At 28.4% G+C, this 24340-nt stretch overlaps 3 protein-coding genes and 1 non-coding gene across 5 annotated transcripts; 2 read left to right on the top strand and 2 right to left on the bottom strand.

The window, feature by feature from the left end:
* Positions 1-422: 422 nt before the first annotated feature.
* LOC119672663 (geranylgeranyl pyrophosphate synthase) lies at positions 423-14193 on the bottom strand. Of its 2 annotated transcripts, none has more exons than XM_038083770.1 (7): positions 13792-14193; positions 13537-13691; positions 3549-3693; positions 3215-3475; positions 3046-3148; positions 2640-2767; positions 423-873 (listed from the first exon to the last, which is right to left on the bottom strand). In XM_038083770.1, the coding sequence occupies exons 1-7, from the start codon at positions 13855-13857 to the stop codon at positions 745-747; spliced, it is 987 nt and encodes a 328-aa protein (XP_037939698.1). In that variant the 5' UTR covers positions 13858-14193; the 3' UTR covers positions 423-744. The 2 variants fall into 2 exon arrangements, with proteins under 2 accessions (XP_037939698.1, XP_037939699.1); XM_038083771.1 differs by having other exon boundaries at positions 3549-3657.
* Positions 14194-16081: 1888 nt separating this feature from the next.
* Positions 16082-16832, top strand: LOC119669329 (signal recognition particle 19 kDa protein-like). The gene is made up of 3 exons (XM_038079170.1): positions 16082-16222; positions 16279-16456; positions 16522-16832. The coding sequence occupies exons 1-3, from the start codon at positions 16158-16160 to the stop codon at positions 16750-16752; spliced, it is 474 nt and encodes a 157-aa protein (XP_037935098.1). The 5' UTR covers positions 16082-16157; the 3' UTR covers positions 16753-16832.
* A 1384-nt stretch (positions 16833-18216) lies between these two features.
* Positions 18217-19760, top strand: LOC119670080. Its single transcript, XM_038080193.1, has one exon. The coding sequence runs from the start codon at positions 18480-18482 to the stop codon at positions 19590-19592; it is 1113 nt and encodes a 370-aa protein (XP_037936121.1). The 5' UTR covers positions 18217-18479; the 3' UTR covers positions 19593-19760.
* Positions 19761-22275: 2515 nt separating this feature from the next.
* LOC119673644 lies at positions 22276-22472 on the bottom strand. The gene has a single exon (XR_005252158.1). It is a non-coding gene; the product is annotated as a U2 spliceosomal RNA (small nuclear RNA).
* Positions 22473-24340: the final 1868 nt, after the last annotated feature.

The following is a 24340-nucleotide window of genomic DNA, read 5'->3' as shown; positions in this document are numbered from 1 at the left end:
GGTTTTATCGCATAAATTATACATTAATTATAAAAACATTTTTTATTTATTATGATTAAAATGTGCATTAAAGGAACAATATGTATTTAACGTTAATGTTTATCGAATGTTTTATTTATAGTTTACATTTTATTTTGAGAAGGTTCTAAGTGAACAATATAATATATGCCGTTTTTTCAAAATTGGCTATTAATTATAATTTAATATTTAAGTAAATATTATAAAAAAATGATTTAAATTTAATTTTAAATATTTTAAGTACATTTAAATATGAGCTTATAAGAAATTTATTAAATAAATCCACATTTGAAAAGATACTCAATACAATAATATTTAATACACATATATCAAAGTTGATTACAATTCAGTCCGAATCCGATTTTCGAATTGACACATAATTCTTAATCATTATCCTTTTTGAATATAACAAAAAAAAAACCCTTTTAACATAATATATTAATAAATTCATAGATATTAAAAAATTATTTACTAAAGCTTGGCTTTTTAAAGTGTAAATTTAACTGTCCACACCGGTTGAACTAAGAGCAAAGTTTAAGTGTTAATGTGTTAGCGCATTGCATATTATTTCTACCAAAAATATTGAAAATTATATTCTCATATTATTAAGTATAATTAAAATATTTTAAGTTTTTGGAAAATATTTTTAAAATTTGTCTCATTTTTAACAGCAAAAGAGGTTGAATCTACATTTATTCAAAATTCCCTCTTTTGCCTCTTTGGTTGTTAATTGCAGTTATGATTATTTTGCTGCAGATCATCGTTTATGTTGTCAACATGATTATCAATTGTTCTCCATGAATTTAACTTATCCAATAAGACCTCCATATAAGGATTTTCACCCAAACGAGCAACCTGAAATATTAAAAAAACCCAATTATTGTATCAATTTTAAATAAAATAATATTGTACGTTTTTATAATGCATATATTACAGAAATTACAAGATGTCAACACTGAAGTAGTGTAGAAGAACCAAGAGGTGAAAGGATTGCATCGCTAATAAACCACTTTTTTAAAAACCATAAAAATTATTTAAGTCTGTCGCCTGAAATACTACTTTAACTATTTAAACCTTCGAGAATCTAGATGTTCGAACTCATTCGAACTCATATATAAAAATATTATCGTCGAGCATATACAGTCATAAGTACTTCTAGAAAACTAAACGAAAATATTAATAGTAGATCGAATATCTTCAAGCAACTTACAGATTTCGAACATTTTAAATGTTCGAATGCGAGTATTCTCCAACTGCTTGTGCAAGTCAACTCTGAAATATTTTGAATCGCTACTTATAACCATTAAAAATCAGACTACCCGCTTCAGAGTATATATGTAAGAAATACTAAAAGTTTACCACCTGAAGCCCTCAATTGAAACACAAAATACTCTATGCAATGTCGATAAAATATTTTTAGACTTGATGAGTAATATATAATCTACCCTCTATCTATTGTGATCTATTGTGTATCTAAATGCCCAACTAAAACAATTCTAGACTATTTATAAATCAAATACTATGGGCTTAATTTTACCTTTTTAATTTAAGACCACACGATTCGAAATACTTGAAAAAAATCTTTTTAGAGTTTTATGAACTACGCCATTTCAGACTTAACTACTATAATGCAAAGGAATACATTATTCCAGTTGATGCAAGAATAATATGCTAGATGTGGCTAAATCTAGACTAAATTCAACATGACAAAACAAAATAGAAAGTGTAAGTAAGATAAATCATATAAAGAAACAGTGCTGTAAAATAGATGAAATATATTAAAGATCATATGAAGTGCTGTAAAGAAACGAGAATGATCATAAGAAATTGAAATTTGCAACAAGATAAAAAAAATGCATGGGATTCGTTCGAAACTAGATGGAAATGAAAAGAACAAGAAACTTCATATTCATGGTCACCAACTAGCAACTGGCCACTAGTTATTATTATTTGACGATTATTAGCTATCACTTATCAAAAAAAAATATTATTCTCAATGTAGTCTAAACCTAAACCGAAACTAGATAAATTTTTCTAATATACTGATATAATATTAACCTATAAACTAATATAATATAAATGTAATGGGGATACTTATATATTCAATATTCAATCTTAAACTAGTATGATAAAACTGTAACTCTTAATCAAAATTGGAATTACACTTACTTTCAGAGTATATACTAATAAAAATATTTCAAACTTCATGATTACCAGAGAGTCACGAGGTATTAATATTTGATGATATTTAGCTATCTATCATTATTCATAAAACTGTACTTAAATAAAAACTTTGAATCCTTTGTTATTTTTATAGCCAAAATCTGTTAAATTATGTATCTGATCTGTATCTGTCTTAATAAATTGAATTCATATGAAATTAGTGCTTATACATTGAAATAAGCAAAGAGCAAATTGTCAGTTGATTGGACCAAAAATTCAAAAAAATAACTCCACTAAAAATGTATGTGGGCAACGACAACTAAAACATTTCCAATGTTAAAAAATTCAGTGTAGGCACAATGAGAAAAATATATAATAACATTAATTTAATAACATTAAATCTGTTCAAAATACCTCTTAATTAAAAGCGTCTTAATCTTAATCTTATTTAAACTTACTTCCGCTTTGGCTTCTTTATCTAAAGATGCCAGTACCTCACGTGTATATTTAAAGCTTCCAAGTTTTTCAAGCAAACTAATGCAATACTTTTTAACCTCAACATCATGTGTCCGCTGCCGTAGTATATCTGTAAATAAAATGTTTATTAAAATAGGTAATATAAAAAAAAAGTATCGATTATTTAATACAATAACATCGTAACTCAATGTTCCTAATTTTTCGGAAAATTGCATGGTCTTGTCTTGATTTCAATTTATTGCAGTAGAAATTCAGTCAAATTAAAAATATTGCATTCTGACTTTTAAGAGAAAACTACAGACAGATGCATTTCCATAAAAAATTCAAGAAGTACAAATTTTGACCCATCATGTCATTGTATTGAACAAAAGATATTTAAAAGCTTACGCAGAACTTGTTTGTCACGTTTTTGCGATCTCACGGCATGTATTACAGGAAAACCAAATTTACCCTCTGTTAAATCTTCAGCAAAACTTTTGTTTTCACTGTACTATAAAACATTTTAAATTAATGGATATATTCTTTAACACATAATATGAATTTAATAATTGCTTACTTCTTTGGAGATTAGATTACAATAATCATCACGTATTTGGAAGTATAAACCCAATATTGCTGTTAACTTTGTAAAATCCTCTTTATTATCACTGAACAATTGCATTAAACGAATTGCCAACATAAATAAACCGCCCGTCTTACGTACAGTCATCAACTTATAGTCAGATTCCGATGGACAAATAAAGCTATCCCGCCAATATATTTCCATGCCCTGACCACGATGTAACTCTAACAACTGTTCAGTGTAAACTTGATTTGCCTGTAAATAAAATTAAATATTAATATATTAGATAAATCAAAATATAATAACTTAAAAAGTCATAATAACTTACTTCAGGATGTCCTAGTTGCTGTATTTTTTCCAATGTTAGAAATAGTACATAATTTGCTGCGTTTATTGTGCTGGCAACTCCATATATCGAATGTGCTACAGGAACGCCTCTGCGAAGTATTGAATTGTCTTCAATATCATCAATTCTGTAAAATAATGTTAGCACCCGAGAAGAGATGATAAAAACTATGCTACTATTATATACAACATTGAGGTGTGCAAAATAATGTTTAGTAATTTACTACGTGTGAAAATACAATATATAAAATAATTTGTAATTGTTAGGGCCTGTTGAGAGCGAATTGCAATTTCATGATGCTCAACATGCAGAAAGTAGACACGGATGTGGCTATGTTAGTATAGCTTGTCAAGTCTAGTTACTATTCATAAAACTAACCGCCTACACCGCATAAGAGTAATTTCAACAAAACCTTATCCATTAACTTCTACTACTATGTTACTAACTAATATCTGCAAATAAGAGTTTTGATAAACATTCTGTATATCATTACAATATCTCAATATAATCATTTCTTTCATAACCTTGATAGTAGATACCAACAGAAACTCCTCTAAGACGAGAAGTTTCCAGAGAAGCGCTGGTTACCACAGTTTTAAGGCACGCTAGCTGTGCTAAGTAACATTGGACACTGAAACGGGAAAGGTTTTTAAAGCCTACACGAGTGATCTTGACGAGGCGTTTGAAAGAATATTCACAGAGTGCATAAACGCCTACTAACAAAACGTCTTCCGCAAATGAGTAATATCCCCCTCTTCCCTCTCCTGCTCTGATCCAAACTGACAATAATCGTGAAACCGTTAAATATAATCCTTATCTCTCGATAAATAGTGTCTTATAGTTACTACAACTATATTCGATAAAGAAGAACGAGCAAGAGTAATCAGTTTAATTTCAATTTGACTATTAAATTAGCCAATAAAACCTCTGCTATGGCACCTATTCGTTTAGAACAAATTTACGAAGTTATTTCTGTAGAATTTTTCCTTCCGTCAAAAGAAGTTAGTCCGAAATAGAAACTTGTAAAATAATAATAAAAAAACACTTTTGAAAACAACATGATAGAGAAGTGGCGACATCTTTTTTTGCAATTAAAGATAAAGGATCTCAAAGTTCTGATCAAAGTCATCATAAGTCACAACATAGGTGGACATCACGTCTCCACTTAAAGCATGATCACACATCCAACATGTAAATCATGTCATGAGGATGTGGATAATATAAAGCATTTCAACTGTTATTTTAGAGCATTCACAAAAACTAAATTGACATTATTGGGTTATAACACCTTAAGCATAAATGACGTTCACGCGCTCTCCCTCTCTCTCTCTCCCTCTTTCTCTAGTTCCTCTTCTTGGACTTAGACAATTACGAAATTCGAGTTAGAGTAGCTATTTAATTGTTCTTTTAGGTTCGGATACAATGGTCAACTGCCTGGGTACTTAGTTTCATTGAACCGAACACTAAATTTCTTTCTAAATTTAGGTGATCACAAGTTTGGAAGAAGATCCTTAGAGAATATATACATTTCGTGGTAAACGCAAATCTTTTAGATTTTATATTCTTCGTTTACGTTTGGGTACTATGATCTACTGTCTAAATGCCTTGGTTTTACTTCTTAAGTAGCTATAGCTATAGTTTTATATAATAGCGTACTCATTAAGTACCATATCCGTACATCGATTGTACGCTTTTTAAGATTTATAGTATTTAGTGGTCAATTTTAACTTATTTTTCGGTTATACAGATACCAGAAATATCCCCTATGAACCGATATTCATTTCAAATTTACCGATATTTTACTCAAAAATGCACGACATTCCAGGTCAAGTATAGATATAGTGGTAACAACACCTAGGGTCACAACATACATACTCCTGTTTCTATATAATATTTTACTATGGCGGAATAGTTTAATTTATGCCTGGGAAGCACAATAATATGTTATATATTAAGTCAGGGATATACAAACATCTACATATATTAAACAGCGTATACTAAATTAAGAAAAATATATCTGTGAGTGGTTTTGTATTTCTCATTCCTGGTGTTTTTAAGAGCTTTGCAAAATTGAATTTCGAAACAACTTATCAATGTCAGATCTCATTGTGATACTCGTATAGTTACAATGTTAAAGTTTTGAATACAGTTTTTCTACAATGACTATAAATTACACAAATGTTTCGATTAAATTCTGTCAACGAAATATTTCATTCAAAAGTAGTTCAATTTTATCAGCGCCTTTGCAGTCACTGTTGGTGTGATGTTATTGTGATGATAGCAACAAATGGGATGATGTTCTACTGCTGTTATAAATATTAATACATACTCGCAATGCCTTTAAAGCGGTGCGGTACACATTTCTCTCTCTATGAGATGATGTGAAAGGCGGAAAAATGAACACTTTGGAAACTATCTACATTTTTGTAATTAAAAATGTTTGCGCATGAATGGTGCAAATAACACACAAAGCGGCTGACGCAACAATGGATGACAATGAATCCAGCGAAATGAAAGTGATGAACACTAAAACATTAATGTTTTTTTTTTAGTATGGAAGGCTGAAAAACAAATTCATTTAGCATTATCCTTATGCGTTAATCACATAAGAACTTAGTCTTGATATTTGCACAGCAAAACATTTTCCATATAATTAACATTATCATAATATAACTTCACATAACATCACAGTAAAATTAGTATAAGAATTACGACTTCAATTATCTGACCAGTTATTCACTATTCGCTATAGTGACCCCAAAGCTAAAACTTGCGCAACTTTGATTTTCTCGAACCAAAAAGTGTTTTTATTAAATATAACTACTTTTTACTAAAAAGTCTTCAAAGAAAACTAACTGATAGATTTAGAAACACCTAAAGTACTTTTATCATACCATATGTCGACAGGTATAACAATCAATCCATATGTACCGCGTTCTTCAAACTAAATGAGTGGGTTTTTAAGGACAAAACAAAGTACCTTTTATCACACGGCATTAAACACTGCGTTCTTGCATTTTACACCATACGTTCCTGTCTATAACCACACAATGGATGCTGTTAAGAACTATATTTACCTAGAAACTGGTATTGACACCACCAATACCTTCATTCTGGAAAGCAAACGAACAATCACGCTTATTAATAAAATGGCTTCTTATTAATAATTCTCAATAGAAAAAATCTCCACAAAATCTTAAGTCCCACCTTTATTAAAAGGAACTATAATTCTAGATGAAACAACCAGCTGTATGAACTGCACTACGACATTTACATAGTTAATCTAATAAAAATCCATTAGTCACGCTGATTCAGACATACTGTGAGAATTGTTAATAACTATGTCCATATAGTATCCATATAAATTGGAATAATATATAAATTCATGAATAATGAAAATACGAGTACTCCCTTAAGCTAGAAAGATCAGAGGTACTATATAACTCGCGATACAGTCGAAACAGTCGAAGTGATTAGGAGAGACAGATATATGTACTTTTGCAAAGGCGAATTAAGTAAATAAAAAAATTCAGTTCTATCTATCTATAAATCATTCACATAATATATATATCAACTCCGACATTATTAGACATAGGAAGCGATGCGTAATCAATAAATAAATAGTGGTGAATGAGAATAAAGACAGATAAATTCTTTTATCTTGAATTGATGGCATTGATTTATTTAAAAGATCAGCAAAAAATAACTGTTGCAAATAACTACGAAAATAATATACAGAGCTCTCATTCTGGACTAACAAAACTTACACTCCATAGGTCACTTGTTTAACCTGTGCTTCAATGTGAAGCAGAAAAGTGAACGTAAACACAGAATAAAAAAACCCTAAAGTGTTATGAAGAAAAATTTCTCGGAAGATACATAGACCTATACATATGGATGATAACTAACGTATAGATCAGTTTAAAAAACTTTATAGGTTTAGGAAAAAAATGAGACACCATACTTTTCGCTTGATTGAAAAATGTTCACTCTATAGGGTACTTATTCTATATTTATATTAGACGCAAAAACAAGCACGTTTTAATAAAAGTAGACCTTAATACCATAGACTGTAAAGTTTTTTGAAAAAAAAGAAGTTATTCGCAAGATCTGCAGATTTGTACGTGTACATGACAACCACTATATTGACATTTACTTGAAGCGGTATCGATGGCAAAATAGGTTTTCTTAATGGTGGTAGAAGATATAAGACGCAAAAGTCGTGACTTTGGTGGAATTGAGAGAATATTTACCCCATTTCGTACGGAACCCTGGCGATGGTACGTAGGAAACAGATATGGTTGAACACAAGTTCTGTACCGGTCCAAAACCCTCTAACCAAATGTTATGAGTTTGGTTTGACTTTGCATATAACGAAGAATATATACCTGATAAAGCACACCAACAATTTGTTATATGAATATATACATAAGTCTATAGATAACTCAATAAAGGACGAGCTATTATTATTAGGCAGGTATAAAGAAATAAAAGTAGAGGTGCTGTGTTTTCTTAAGCCAAATTTTTCTTTTCCTAAAAATCACTTAGAACTAATGAATTGTAATGCATTCATGTGGCTTGGCTTATATTTCTGAAGGATTTCTTATATTTTTAATGCATGCATTTACTCAGCGAATTAAATTTTTTTCCTTTTTTGTAAAGAGCACAATTTTTATTCATTGCTTTGAAGTAAATCCTTTGCTTTTCATGTTGCATTTGATGAAAGCATTTTGCTTAGTTGCAATCTGCAGTAGGCAGTTGGCCAGACAAGCAAACGTAATGAAACCCAACACAATAAGAAAATGCATTTCAGCAGAATTAAGGACATTTTCCATTTGCATTTAAATTGAGATTATCATTTTATTTGGCAGGATACAAAAGATTGCTATGAATTTCAGTTAAAGCATCTATAAGGCAAATATTAACAAAAAAAAAAAATATGCAGTAAATTGAATAAAAATAACGAGGGAACCATGTTGCGTTAACTTTAAATAATTTTTCAATTTTCTAATACATATTTTTTTCAATTAAATTTTTATATGAAAAAATATAGATGCACGATAATTTAGAAAAAACAAACAAGATAATTTTATTCTCAATTTAGAAATATAAACAAAATTCTACAAATCAATTGAAAAATGTTTTTTTATAAACAGAAATGAAGTAGTCTTTATAGGAAATTTGAATGAGTGTTAAATTTATTTACGATTGTATTTTGAACTTCAAAGCAGTTTTAAGTAAATAAATAAAAATAATTTTTGATATGCAAGTCATGCAGCTCATTACAATAGAATAACTCCACATTGCAACACAGCAGATACAATAATTAATAAACAGAAGACACCCAAATTGGAAGCCCTTCTTTGTGATTATGAAAAGAAAACAATATGTAAGTATTTTTTCATTGAGCAATGCAGTGAGCGAGCGGCATATTAAGCAGTTCGTCCGTTCAATTAAATAAATTTTACGACTTCTCCGCAAAGTAATTAAGCATGCCAGCCCCACATCGTAACTATCTTGCGACAAAGAACGAATTGCTTTGCTTGGACTTGATGCAGCGCCCGCATACCGGAGTGAATAGGAAAGTACAACCACAGATGCATGGAAGCAATTAAACAATACGACAAGTTAAACATAAGAAATTACAAATAAAACCAAAAAATTTGGTTGACAATAAAAAGGAATTAGAATTTAATGACCACATAATGACCAGTGGGAACCTTCTTTAAAAGCAGTGTAGAACCAGCAGAAAAAAGGCTTCATTCCCATGACTTAAATAACATAAAAATAATGCCTGAAGAAATTTTTGCATGAAATCAATTAATAGAAGCGACTAACCATTTATAATTCTTAGCTACTAGAACCCGGTGTTGGTCAGAGACTTTTGTACAGCAGTTCAACAAATAGTGTCTGACCGGTAATTGTTTGTCCTATATAAACATTTAAACACTTGATTACTTAAGGATCGTTAATTCTTTCACAAATTACCTCTTATATATACAGTTGAAAGTCTTGATTTCCTCGTTCGGATGTTCAGAATTCATGAGTGTGCTTGTACTACGTACGTCTAGTTATTCCTCGCTTAAGAAGTAAGAAGTGCTTCATGTATCTATCACACTAAGATCAATTTATTTCAATTGCTACAACAGCAGCAATAGATAACCTCTAAACATGTATATGATAGATAACATGAAAGGGATTATAAATACGAAGACATGGATTACATGAAATACATGTGTAAAAGGAGTGCGAAAGGAGAAAGGATTGTTTGAGAACAAGAGTGGAATAAGAGTAGATTAGGAGGAATTAAAAATTAATGGATTTTAATTGATGCTTATCTGAATCAAGACAAAGAAATCTAGACACTTCATTGAATCTTATATAGTAGTTTCGAACTGATAAACGTAATTAAAGTTTTCAGCTCAGATTTAATTTATGTTTCATTTAACTTAAAATTTTACTAACAACTTCAAGTCGTAATAATACCTCGACCGTAAAATAACGTTAGTAAACTTTTCAGGCTGTATAGTAACAATTGTGGAAATGTTCAGATATCTAGCTCACTTCAAAACCAAACCAATTAAAACTATATCTATTAATTATGAACTTAACTATAACAGCAGCGAAGTAATTTTTTACAAATAACTTAAAAAACCAAAATTTTTGATTTGTAAAAAAAATGTAAAGACTTGTTAAGCTAAACGATAGAGTAAATAGTTGTATTATAGTAGAAATACGTAATACATATATTTAAGTTATAATCTTAACATTTTAAATTAATATCTTTGTATAATATAAATAGTTGTATGACTAGCTGTGCGTTTTGAATTTTATAGATCTATCCATAGATGTATACATTATATACAGGGTTCAACGAGATTTGTATTAAATTTTTTACTATTGAATAAGTTTTAACATATAAAGAAGATTCCAATAGACATTTTTTGCGAAATTATTCTTTCATGTTGTTTTAGTTTTTTTAGTTATTTCCGCATATTTAGTGCAGCCAACTAGCACTTTTTTTCACTTTTTTGATTCTGTTAGCTATTACTTGTCACTGATTTGTTTTTAATGTATTATTGAAGCACTAATTGTCTCCGTAAGTGGCATGAATTATTTACTTTGTAATTCATATCAATTAAAAAATTAATCTATAATATTTATTCATTTATTCATTTTTTATACTATTGATCTGTCCGTATTGAGATGATTGTTTAGAGTATATAAACTCATTATTTGATTATTATTAATTAATTTCAATTTAATTCATTAGTATTTTTAATTACAATATACATATAGGAAATATAATTATTATTTTAATTTAAGAATGATTGTAGGATTATGAAAATTTATTATAAAATTTTATTCCGTTTCAAATAAAAATTATAAATTAAAAAAATTATAAAATTATAATCATAAGTAATTGTATATGCTGATAAATGAGACTAAAAAATTAATTGCGTTTATTGCTATTCTTAGTAGATATTTCCTATTATGACTATTATTTATAATACTGTTTTAAAAAACATAATTCAACATAATTTAAATATAATTATATAAATTATAATTAAATTATAATTATATAATTAAATTATAATTATAATTGTAATTATATAAATATAATTACAGCAATTATTATAATTGTAATTATATAAATATAATTACAGCAAATTATAATTTAATTACCATATATAATTATAATTTAATTAAAATTTATATAATTATATTTAAATTATGTTGAATAAAGTTTTTTTTATAAAAGAGTATTATAAATAATAGTCATACAAGGAAATATCTACTAAGAATAGCAATAAACGCAATTAATTTTTTAGTCTCATTTATCAGCATATACAATTAATTATAATTATAATTTTATAATTTAATTTAAATTTAATTTATAATTTTTATTTGAAACGGAATAAAATTTTATAATAAATTTTCATAATCCTACAATCATTCTTAAATTAAAATAATAATTATTTTTCCTATATGTGTATTGTAATTAAAAATACTAATGAATTAAATTGAAATTAATTAATAATAATCAAATAATGAGTTTATATACTCTAAACAATCATCTCAATATGGATAGAGCAATAGTATAAAAAATGAATAAATGAATAAATATTATTTGACCGTATTAACATAATTGTTTATATTTATAATAAATCATTTGATATATTTGTAGCAGTCTTATTTAATTTATAGTATCAACAATTCAATTAAGCTGATTTGTAACGGCAAAAAAAATTAAATAATTAAAGTGGAAAAAGATGATTCATTCAATCTTTGCTCTTATGGCTAAATAAAACGGAGAGAATCAATAGTTTTTTATGCAATACAATAGAAACAATTCTCAAATAAATATTATTTATAATAATGAATAAATAGAAGATTTATAATATTTATAATATAATATTTAAATTTATTTGCATGTCTTAAGAAAACAATGAACTGTTGAACCAATTAAGGGTTTTTAAGGGAATAAAGGAAAATAATTTGAGATTGATCTTTTCTATGAAACGAACCCGTAAGCTTGAAGATTATGCTGAGAGATAGTAATCTGATATCCGATGAGACAAATTTATATTGGGCGTACACTTAAAATTGATGCTTATAACGGAGCTACAGTTAAAAGACATGCTGATTTAAGGGATTTCCGTTTCATTATGTCGTCGGCAGGATTATATGCAAAACGAGGGCCATAGATAAAAACACAGTATGTCATATATGTGTTACTTAGGGAAACATAGGAACTTTTGACCGATTGTTGTGGGACTAAGCACAAGCACAACTTAAAAAACACTGATCCAAGACTTATAAGAAAAGTGTTGTACCAATAATAACATTATTTATATCATAGATACTCAGGACAAAGGATCTAGCAGCCCAGTTCCTTATTCTTAGTTAACTTTAAATTAATTTTAATATTAACTCATAAATAAATAAATATTATAGTTACTAACTAATAAAATCTTATATATTGTATTAAATTTATAGTTTTATATTTTGGATAATAAATATATCTAATGTAATAGATACTTAGGAAATCTTATATTTTTTATTAATTTTATAGATTTATATTTTTTAAAGGTCCTTTTAAATAAAGTGATATAGAGCAGCATAATTAACAGAGACATGGGCAAATGTAGCACATGATAAAAATAATTAAAAGTACTTTATGAACTTTATGAGCTTAACTTTTTAAATTGTTTATTATTGAACATATTGTTAAAAATAATAAACAATATTTACTTCCATCGGAAATATGTGTATATAATAAATATTTCTATCAAAATTAGGGAACAACTTATTTATTTATGTCACATGTTAACACAAAATTTGTAAGCAACTCATTTATTTATATATATAATTTCTTCTTAATATATTTAATTTTTTTTTTTATTGCTTATAGTTTAAAATTATATTCACATCGAAACAATATTTGTGGTTTAGCAAACGATTTGCGAGAATTTTATCTACATTTAGTGATATTGAGTCATAAAATAAAACAAAACAAAACATTTAAAAAATTAAAAAAATAAGAAAAATGCTTAACAAATCTGCGAAATAAAAACAAAAGATTTTATTGATTTGAAAGGTAAAAATTTCAAAAATTTTGAACACTAAAAATTTGTAAAAAAATTTTTAATTTTCTGCCCTGTCGAATTTTGTAAACAAACGCGCTGGACGTGCCGAATAAAGTAAATATTTATTTTTAAAGAAACTACAACGCAAATGTTAGGTGCGAAATGATAGGAACCAGAGCGGAAGCAGTGAGTAAAACAATGGCAAGTTAATTGTGGAGATTTAAAAAATTACACAAGAATCTACAGACAAAATTTGACGCAGTTACTTGTGAGGCGTCAATGAGTATTTCAAAATTATAATGAATAAATATTATACATTAATTAAAAATGAACATTAATGCTAAAAGCGATGATTACTATTAATTTATTATTTAACTTACAATAAACTAGAGTTGTGTAACATTTGCACAATCTCTCCAATCTGATGCAGCTTCTCTGTGGGTATGTGCAGCCAGTGGTTAAAAGCCAACGACAATTGCGACCGAAATTGTTTGCCAGGAATTTGCTGTATATAAGTAAACGGCTGCAGTAAAATCTAAATATAGACATTGAAACAATGTCATATTGATAAGAAAAAATACAAAAATACAAATATTTAGTTAATCCACATATTTTAATTAAAGGACAAAGTTTACCTCATCCTGTTCTTTCTGTGTGGATTGATCTTTTGTTTTCTCAAGTATACTATTTAGTTCCTCCATAATATTACTAATTCGTTTATTTATTTATGAATATAGAACTTTTAAACACAATTACTATAATTTTATGCTAATATATATATATATATATTTCTTCCTTTCAGTCTTTAAAATTCCTTTGGCTTAATTAAGGCAAACATATGCAATTTGCAATGTGTGCAACAATTGTCAGCGGTTTACTTGCAGTTCAGCAATTTTACAAAATTTGATACAAAAATTTACTAGCTTCGTATTGCACTTGATCTTTCTACAATTTACTGTTATCGTTCCAGTCTTCTATACTAAACTGATACACTGTCGCTGAAGTAATACTCCAACTACCATAATTACAATGCTGACTGTGTAAGGCCAATATTGTAAACAATGTCAAGAACAGCTGGTTTGACTTAGTACAGCGGCTCATTTCTTTATAATTCCGTACAATAACACACATTTCGCTCTAAAAGCTAATTGCATATGATTTTTGCTGATTGGAAAATTTTCAGTAAATATGCATGCATGTGAATATACGTACATAGAAATATTTAAAACTAAATAATATTCACTTATAAATAATAATTTACTGAAGGCGCTAATTCTTTGTATTATTTGTACTGAACATTCAGATGCAATGTGAGCAAAATAATGGAACACCGTCACAAAAAATAATTCAACAAAATATTAACTTTGAGGATCATTTGGTGCCCTTTTTCGAGCAGTTAGTGTGCCCATATGGATCTTCAAGCTTTATTTCAGGCATAAGATAGATTCTAATATTATAGTACAAAGAAAAGCTATTGTGGCAGTATTAAATTATTAAAAAATATGCATATATGAATATATATAAGAAATTATAAATACATATAAATAAATGCGAAATCAGCAATCTTTTGCTGTCATTGCGAATATGTTATATTTTTTTTTGCTGCTCAATTGCGTTACATACTTAAAAAACTATATACATATGTATAAAAAACATCAATGTAACAAGTTTTTACTAAAAACTGCACGAGAGTTGACGTTGAACTCGAATGGCACTTAAACTTTAGCGCTTAACCCTTCATAAACTCTGCCATAAGTCTTCTTTTAATTTTGCTGTCAAATTCTTTTATTAAGTTTAGTGCAAAAACTATATATTAGAATGGTTTTTCTTAAATTAGATGTTATTGAAAGATGAAAATATCTACAATACAATACTTTTGTAATCAGAGATAACTGAGTTATTGTATAACTACCTAACTTACTGCCAAAAAAGGATTATATTATTTTAACAAATGTTAAATAAATTAACTTTATCTCAATAGTATGTGTAAAATTGTGATGAATAGGAATGTTAAACAATGAGGGGTTATCTGAATGAATATTTCTATATAAGAACAGGTTTTGAGCTTCTTCCGATCTTTTCGTGACTTTCTTAAAGTTTATACAAATGGAAGCGATGGAAAAATGGATACATTTCTGAGTGTACCGCAGCGTACCGTGTCTTATCAGCGTGAATAGCCTTGTGGTGTCTTTACCCTACCGGAACAATGTGTGTAAGCTTTCAGAAAAGAGACTGTAAATTTTTAAGTCCTATTTTGCACTAATGATGGAACTGATATATAAATATTGATTGAAAAAAGGAAAATATATATAGCGGAGACGCTACTGTACGAAACAAAAACTATTGATGCTTTAAATAAAATAAATAATTATTATAATCAATTTTGATTATAGTTTTATTATATGTTAGTAAATTTCTCGCTTATATTTAATTGTGATTTATTACAAGGTTCAATATTTTAAACATAATACATACATAAACTCTGGTATACATAAAAATAGTAATATGTATATCAAATATGTTATTATAACTTTTTTTTACATATTTTTATAAAAAAAAAACTTTTATTTAGTTTTATTTCATACTTCTATGAAATAATTTATAAATATGTATATCAAAACACTAATGCAAGATTTGTTTAATCTCAAGTAACCAACAACGAAAATAAATAAAATTATAGAAACTTTATGATATATAAAAAACAAATTTTATTCAATTAGCTTAGTTTACGTATTTTAAAGATAATTTGTATTATATTTTTAATAAATATTTTATATTATTTTCGTATTGTACAAATTCCATAACAATTTTCATGCACATTTCAAAATTTGACAGTCACTAGAACAGTTGCAATGATATTGGTTTATGCTTTGTTTTATGAAACACAGCTCAACGACGTGTCAAAACTAGATGACATTTGTCAAAATAGTGCATTCCGTGGTTAAAATTTAATAAGTATTAGTTTAAATAATAACTAAAATAATATTTTATTAAAATAATTATGGCAGCATCATTACCTGTGCACACGAATTGGCATCCGAACAAAAAGCATAGCGACGTTGAACGGTAAATAAATTAACAGTAATTATAACAACAACAAATTCAAGAACTTTCATTTTCAGCTGGATATGCATATACCCAGCCTATATAAATAGCAAAAAAACCAGACAAGAAGGTCGACGTTTATCAAAGGAGAATTGTGTTGAGAATCCAACGTATGTTGAAATACGTGATGTGCTATCTGTAACTAATTTACGTGTTGGTGTTGAAAATAAACAATATTCAAGAGAAAAGAGCAGGGTACATCATATATACATAAAGATTATTATTAAAAATTAATGACTACTCCAATATATTCCATTTAGGAAGTTCAATTTCGCGGTCGCATACGTGTTCAAATGCGCAACGATGATGGAAGTTTGTGCAACCCCGAATTCGAATCACGCGAAGCTATAATGCGTTATGTTACTGACAAGATACCACAATTGAAGTCGCGTCAAAATAAAACTGCCGATAGTTTTCATCAACCACAGGCACAGCAGACTGGAGGCGGTGGTGGTGGTGGTGGCAAGAAAGGCAAAAATAAGAAACGTTGATTTTATCGAAAATTTTATTTTGTTAAATGGATTTTGTTATAATTGCTTTTTATACTTCGATGTGCTGAAAATGTAAAATTTTGAATAAAAATTGAATTATGTAAAGGAGAATATGGAAGTCAGTACATTGGTCAATACTTTGGCAGTCAATACAGATAAATAGCAATAATTAGAAGTACATAAATTTATAAAGGACAGGAGGCACAATATATAAATATAAAATAGTTGAAGCAATTGTCTAATAAGAAGCATATTATTCCCTTCTCTATAAATTGATTATGATATGTTACAAGATTTGAAATACAATTATTCAAAAATAACAGGACATCTACTGTAGTTGAATTCCAATCACTATGAAAGGGTTATCAAATTCCCCAAAAATTTGTTTATATCCTCAAAGATATTCATCATTTCAAATATAGTGAAGTCACTAAGATTGTATTTTGTCTAATTAAGAGGTACATATATTATTTCAAAATACGATAAAATTATGAAAAAATTTATGTATAATAGAAAGACATACACTTTCGATTTGTTTAAAGAAAGCTTTGAATTGTGTTAAGAGTAACTTGGAAGATAATGTATCCAAAACATTATATCTGCTATCTAGCAACTACGTATCATTACTTGTGAGTTCTCCAAATTACTTCAAATTGTATAATCAATCATAAAGTTTATTATTTATAGTTATAACTTCCTTCTCCGCAAGTATACGTCTAGCACCATCGATTTCTAAATTAGTCATTCTTGTGATATGGTAACTGAAAACAATTCCTATAAACGTGAATGAATAATACCCAAGTATATGCAGATCAATTTAAGATCAATTTTACTGTCACATCTTAAAAGTGACTTAAGTATGAATGTTGTGTGCAACGCTGCTGACTTCACTTAAGCTAGTATTATGATAAAATTTTCCTTTGTAAAACCAGATCTTGTTTATTTATGTTCTTCAATAACCAGTTGTCCAACGTTTTAACGTTTCCGGCAGTTAAAGCCCATGTTATTACCAACGCTTGTAGTAATAAATGTGAAAACGTAGATGTTACTAAACTACTGCTTTATAAAAGTCAAACCATATTAAGAACTTCCAAAAGTTATTCTTAAGATGCTATAAGTACAACACAAACCACCTTGAAACTGGACAGTAGAAATCGAGAGTGTCACATAAAATATTATGAAGAAGGAAAACGATTATAGTTCTGTTTTTATATAGTAAGAAACATTATGTTTCATATATAATTTTATAGAAACACTAGTGTTTCTGACTAGTGACTGTCAGTGTCTGGCTAACACTCCGGCAAATTCTTTTACCATATAAACTTAGTTAAGCATTTGCACGTCCCTCTATGCAAATTTTCAACCTTTGCAACCAAATTCGTAATGAGAACGTGTAAATCTTTATTGTTTACAAAAGCACCTACAACACACATTATAATTTTCAAGAGCACCAACCACTGCCAGATAGCAGGCAAAGTTGCTGGTTCAGCACTTTCTGAAGAATTTTGCTGACTTTATTATATTCACAAAAAGATCTAAGCTTACTACGGTTTTAAACCACAAAAAACAAGTAAAAGAATAACTGTCATATAAAAATTCATTACTGAAAATTATTTAACAACCAGCAGTTTTTTCTATATAAAAATCAACCCACTAACCGCAAAGCCAGTAATCAGATTAAAGCTCATGAAACGATCAAGTCAATCTATCTGAGAAATATATTTGAGATGTCTTTATCATCGCCCAACACAGCACCAATGACCAGCTTACGTTTTTGGATATTAACAGTAGGACTGCTTGCGTTATGGACTGTTGTCATCACAAGTGCAGAGTCACAGCCGCAGACTGCAAAATCAGCCATGGCAATAGTCGATAAGGAGAAAGAACAGAAGAATACACGCAATTGCAAAGCACTCTGCGGACATTGTGGCTGTATTGGCTTCTACTGTGGCGAGGAATGTATCTGCGAGTGCAACAAAGACAATTCCGATACCGAATGTTTAGTAACGATGCAGAAGAATGCGCGCAAGTTGAATATACCATTTGAGCTGCTGATACAAGGACCTACAGCAAATAAGTTTGTACGTACCGCCTTACAGTACGAACAGAATGCAGAACGCAGCGCCAAAAATCGTGACAGTATACGCAATAAACGTTCCACCGTTGTTATTTACAAGCCAACGTTGCAGAACAGTTTAGACGACAACAGCGCACAGAAGTCAATAGTCAAGAAGAAGTTGAAGAATATGCGAGAAAAACGCAGTGTAGGTAGACTGGATTGGTTTCAGGATTTTGCAAACACTTTGGTAAGACCTGCGCCTATTGGTATACAGAAGAAAACAGCAGAACCGGAACCGAGTGAAGATCAAACAATGCTAAAACGTTCAACAGAAAAGTTAGACTCCTCCTGGTTTGCAGAAAATACAAAAAATTTATTGAAACCAGCGCCGCTTTTTAAAAATCGAAACAGTGATGATGATGATGAATCTTTTGAGAGTCCTGGTGAGAAGATACCCAAAATGCTGCAGGATACGTTGCGGTCAATACATGAAACAGCACGCAGTGAACAATTTGCTGAAGCTGTGCGTTCTAGAATCAAAGAAGGGGTTGACATATTTCAGGATCAGTTACAGCGAAATAATTTGAATATTTTACCAAACAATTTGGGTGAGAATATTGTCGATACTATCTCGAATGTGCGTTCGAATATCTTTCGTAATGTCATTGATGGACAAACCAAACCAACTATTCCAACACCTACCGAGCCACCGGTAAAGTACATCATACCTTGGTTCCGTCCTATGCGTTTTCTGCATCGTGTACAACAGGCCATCAAATAAGATTTAAGTAATTTATATTAAATACGAGTATTTAAACATTCATACAGTAGCATTTTAAGTTAATTTAGTTCATGTTTTGTGAGGTATGCATTGATTGATATATTTTCTATATATGTATATTTGTAAACTATACTTTAGATAGTGGATAGGTAGAATTGTATTTTTTGTTGCACACTTCTATTTCTTTTTAAATTTAAATAAAATGATGCAATACTAAAACATATTTTTCTCCAGATTTTTTTATACCACTAACAGTCTAGTAAATAAAGCAGACTTCATAGATGGACTGAATATGTTTTTAATCAATATGATAAGACAAATCACTTAACGATGTATTGTTTTGTTAAGACATTTGTTAAGTAGTTAAAATTAGCATAAAGCATTTGTTAAGATCAATCGATATCAGAAGATATAGACGATCTTATAAACCATATAGATTTTAAATCTTCATGCTAATTTGAAATAATTTAGACGTGCCGATTAATGATGTTTATCTGTCTTTATTGTATATAAGTTTTGTTATGATATTTGGTGACCAACAAAGAAGACGTCGAAGATCATACAAGCCGTATAGATTTTCGATCAGTATGGAAAGACAACCCGATTCGATAATGTTTGGAATTATCATTATTATATATAAACTTTGTCAAAATATTTTTAAAGCATAGAAGAAGATATCGAGACTGTATAAACCACACAGATTTTTTATCTACATTACAAGATGAAACGTTTTAGTTATAGTCGACTTTCTGGATGTCGGTACTTCACTCTTTAACTAATCGAAACTTGATTATAAATAAAATTAATGGAGCCTATCATGTAAAATAGGATAGATTAAACTGCTTGCTAAAAAGATGCCATGCATAGACCAACAAGTCGGTACCAATACCGATACGAAATATGGCTGATTCTATTATTTAACATCCATAAAAATAATTATCTGAAAGTACGTTGTGTTTATAATAATTTTCTTTGTACTTATATTAAAAATTTTAATTTTAATACATAACTGACAAAATTAAGTTAGTAAATACTAATATATGTATGAAGGGTAATACAGATTCGGTATAGCCAAAACAAAATTTTTTTGTTTATTTTTATTTAATCTCAATGTTAAAACTTTACTAAGAATGTGATTAAACATATAAATTATATATGAAGGTTAATATGTTTATACTAAATTATTCTATATATTGAATTAAGTTGGTAGCTTCAAAATATCACGTTCGTGGTTTAGATATTGTGCAGAATTTCAATAAAGACAACAAATATTGGGATATATGTTTTTGTATTTCAGTGGCCTTTCTTATGAAAAAGATAAGACGAATCAAATATAACAAGTTTTTCGTTTTTTGGGTCGTAGGAACCGATAACTCTAACCCTGAAATGAGGCTATGACATTTGTACTCTAAAATTTTTACAAACTTTTGTGAATGAAGTAAAAAATTTATTTTATGATTCGTAAATGGGTCTACATGTGGATCAAACAGATATACCAAATAGGAGCGGAAATACCAATAATGAGAACACCGCTAGAGACTATATTTAAACGTTAAGCTATTTGTAAAACTCAGGATTTTATTTACGTACTTTAGAAAGCTTTCATACTCCTGTAGAATTACTCCTAAATTCCACCAGTTGTAAGAAAACTGTCTACTCGTACGTGTTTTAATATCCTAAGTAACTCATATCAGCAATTATATAAAGAATCGAGATACGATTTCCAAATAAAAGCTTCGTCAGTGCTGCTAATAGGTTGTTTTAAGATTAGGTTATGCTAGTACATCAAAAAGGCCACGCGTAGATCATTAAGGTCCATTGCGATGCCAGATCAGAGTCTTAATTTTTTTTTAGCCCTGACAGGTCCCAAGTTTTTTTGGTCGAGCCCTCAAGAGAACCAATCAGGTTGTCTTAAAAAGTACGCAACAAATATTATAGGCGCCTGACAGAACAATAATCAATTCCTCGGATTATCTTAATATATAGCCTCTTTTTCTTTTGATAGAGCAGATCAAACCAAAACATGTTACTGAAAGATGACATTGGGCTTTTAGAACCATCAAGTTTTGAGGAAGAATATACTAATATTTTCCCAGGTACTGACAAGGACTTGAATTATGTTAAATCTAATAGTTCATATATTTTAAAATTAGATGAAGAAATTAATAAAACTTAATAAGAGTTAATTACGATTACAGAAAATAGGTTAAATTATTAACCATTTTGAGTTATTATTCCCATACCAACAATCAAATATAATATAAAAAGGAATATAGTTTTTAACTTCTAAATATGCTTAATCGCAAATGCAAATTAAATGATAATAAAATAAAAGCATATATTCACATAATCAACGGTCTGTATAAGAAAATTTTAGTATTCTTTCATAAATTTATTTAGCTGAAATATAGCATAAATTTGTTTAGGGTTATATATAATTTATGTTCAACAAATATGCTAAGGGTACATATTAAATGCATTCTTCGAATTTGTGTCAAATAAATTGTCAACCTGCCTATTCTGCTACAACAAAAATACTCAATTTTACATAAACTTTAGACACATACAAATTAATTTTCTTATACTTCCGTGACTATGCAAAGATAACACACAAATCACTAACACTTTGATGTCCCCCCCACATCTCACTTTTATTCTACTTAAGTTAAAATTTGAATGTATTAATAATTGGGCCGAAATCCCGGCGGTACTGCAATACCGGGCCAACCCGCGGCAGAGGTGGAGCAAGCTCCTAAACACTCCGCCTGTTTCCAAAAATCAGTTTAACATTTGTTGTCCTCCGATGGAGGATCTATCAGATGTTAAGCTGATAAGAACAGATACTACACTTTGATCTTAGCCATAAGGCCGAGAAGCGATAACTATTCACTCAAATTTACAACATGTCATTCAAAAATATTTCATACCCGCTGAGAATTATAAATATAAATTGTGTCAAAAATAATATCTATCATATAGAACACAAACATCTGTAGTAAAACAACCACCGCAATTCCTCATATGTGTGTTGTTATGTATGTTGTGTGCTCTTTAAATTTATTTCACAGTACAAACGGGAATGTTTGATGAGGTATGCATGCTTATAATCAGAAAATATTTTCATTGTTTATAATATTATGGTTGTTGTTGTTGTTTGTGGTTGGTTCTGACATTTAATCAAATGTATAAATAAATTAATTAGTAACATTTAGTTTTCATATATAAAAATTAGTAGTGATAATTGTTATGTTTAATATCACAATTTATTTATTATTTAATAGTATTAAAGTTTTAATTTAATTGATTTTTTTGATAATTTGATGAAACTCAATTTATTATTAATAGTATAAATATTTATATATTTATATAATTACATATGTGTACATATGTATATATTAGAATAATTATAATTAAATTCTCTTATAATATTAATAACATAAATATTGGTAGTTTTGCAATATTTGATAATAAATTCATATAGTTTTGCATACAAATGAGAGAGGTTTATTTATTTAATACATATTAATATTCTATTAACTATTAATATATTATTATGCATATTTCTTTTACTATACATTTTGAACAACTTGTATTTTATATATTAACATGCACATACATATGTTTATATAAATTGTTTAATAATTTATTTAATATTTGCTCATGCTTTATATTAATTCATGCCATGAGTTCTGTCAAAATTGTATGATTGCCATCTTCCGGTATATTTGAAAAAAGACTGATTCTGTTTATTATATTAATAACCTAAATTAATGCTACAAGCTTCAATAATAAAAAGCACTTTTATTTTACATTTTATATATCTCTATGTGTTTATTTATACATATCATATCTGTACAAAAATATCCACGATATGTATGTGTGCTCTAATAATATATATATGTAATAATATATGTAATAATATATATATATAATATAATATATGCTGTTAGAGTATTTTTATAACGCGTTATAAGCCAACAATTATCAATTAATTTCTACGAGTATTAACTAATTATATATCAGTCATATTTACAAAATCTAAATTAATATACATACATATTTAAAAAAATGATGAAATACATTTAATTTCAAATTAAAAAAAAATTTACTACATAAATTTTAGATATTTATGTACACATATAATATACACATTATTAAAATATCTGCAAAAATAACTATAAACTGTACACTCTAGCAAGTTTAATGAATTTCAAGTGTTATTTAAATTATTATTTTAGTGCCATGGCAACTCTGAACTTATTACTTCTTTTTTCATGCGCTATCTGAAAGATGCGGTATATGAGTTCAAACATTTATGTGTTTTAATAGACGTGTATGTGTATTCAAAGCTTTGAATAGCACTGCACTGCTGCTATTTCATGTTTTTCAGACAACTGGTCAAATTGAAAAATATCAAAAATTTCATTCTTGGGTCAAATGGTTGTAACAATGTCTACTAACGAGTTACATTGGCATATGTAAATATTCAATTCACACATGAAGTATATCCCACAACGTCTTTGGCGAAGGGTGTTGTCTCCAAATACTTTAATAGAGTCTACACTGTTTTACTTTCTTAATTGCAGTATATAATAGTACTATGTAGATTACATATATTGATATTATTGACAATAACAATGTAAAATGTATTTGTATTGGATTATGCTATTATTTTCTTAAAAACAAAACATTGCATTCATTAATAATAAAATTTTAATACGAATACTAAAAAAATGTATACACTGTCA

Source organism: Teleopsis dalmanni, chromosome 1 (genome assembly GCF_002237135.1).
Source record: "Teleopsis dalmanni isolate 2A chromosome 1, ASM223713v2, whole genome shotgun sequence".
NCBI classification, from domain to species: domain Eukaryota; kingdom Metazoa; phylum Arthropoda; class Insecta; order Diptera; family Diopsidae; genus Teleopsis; species Teleopsis dalmanni.
Note: the sequence above shows the minus strand (reverse complement) of the source record. Positions and strands in the feature narration are given on the sequence as shown.

Coding starts and splice junctions, on each gene's coding strand:
- LOC119669329 (XM_038079170.1), top strand. CDS start 16,158: ATGGCAGCATCATTACCTGTGCACACGAATTGGCATCCGAACAAAAAG. Junction 16,223..16,278: donor AAGCATAGCGACGTTGAACG/GTAAATAAATTA, acceptor TTTCATTTTCAG/CTGGATATGCATATACCCAG. Junction 16,457..16,521: donor ATTCAAGAGAAAAGAGCAGG/GTACATCATATA, acceptor TATTCCATTTAG/GAAGTTCAATTTCGCGGTCG.
- LOC119672663 (XM_038083770.1), bottom strand. CDS start 13,857: ATGGAGGAACTAAATAGTATACTTGAGAAAACAAAAGATCAATCCACA. Junction 3,476..3,548: donor AGCAACTAGGACATCCTGAA/GTAAGTTATTAT, acceptor TTTTATTTACAG/GCAAATCAAGTTTACACTGA. Junction 3,149..3,214: donor GTAATCTAATCTCCAAAGAA/GTAAGCAATTAT, acceptor AATGTTTTATAG/TACAGTGAAAACAAAAGTTT.
- LOC119670080 (XM_038080193.1), top strand. CDS start 18,480: ATGTCTTTATCATCGCCCAACACAGCACCAATGACCAGCTTACGTTTT.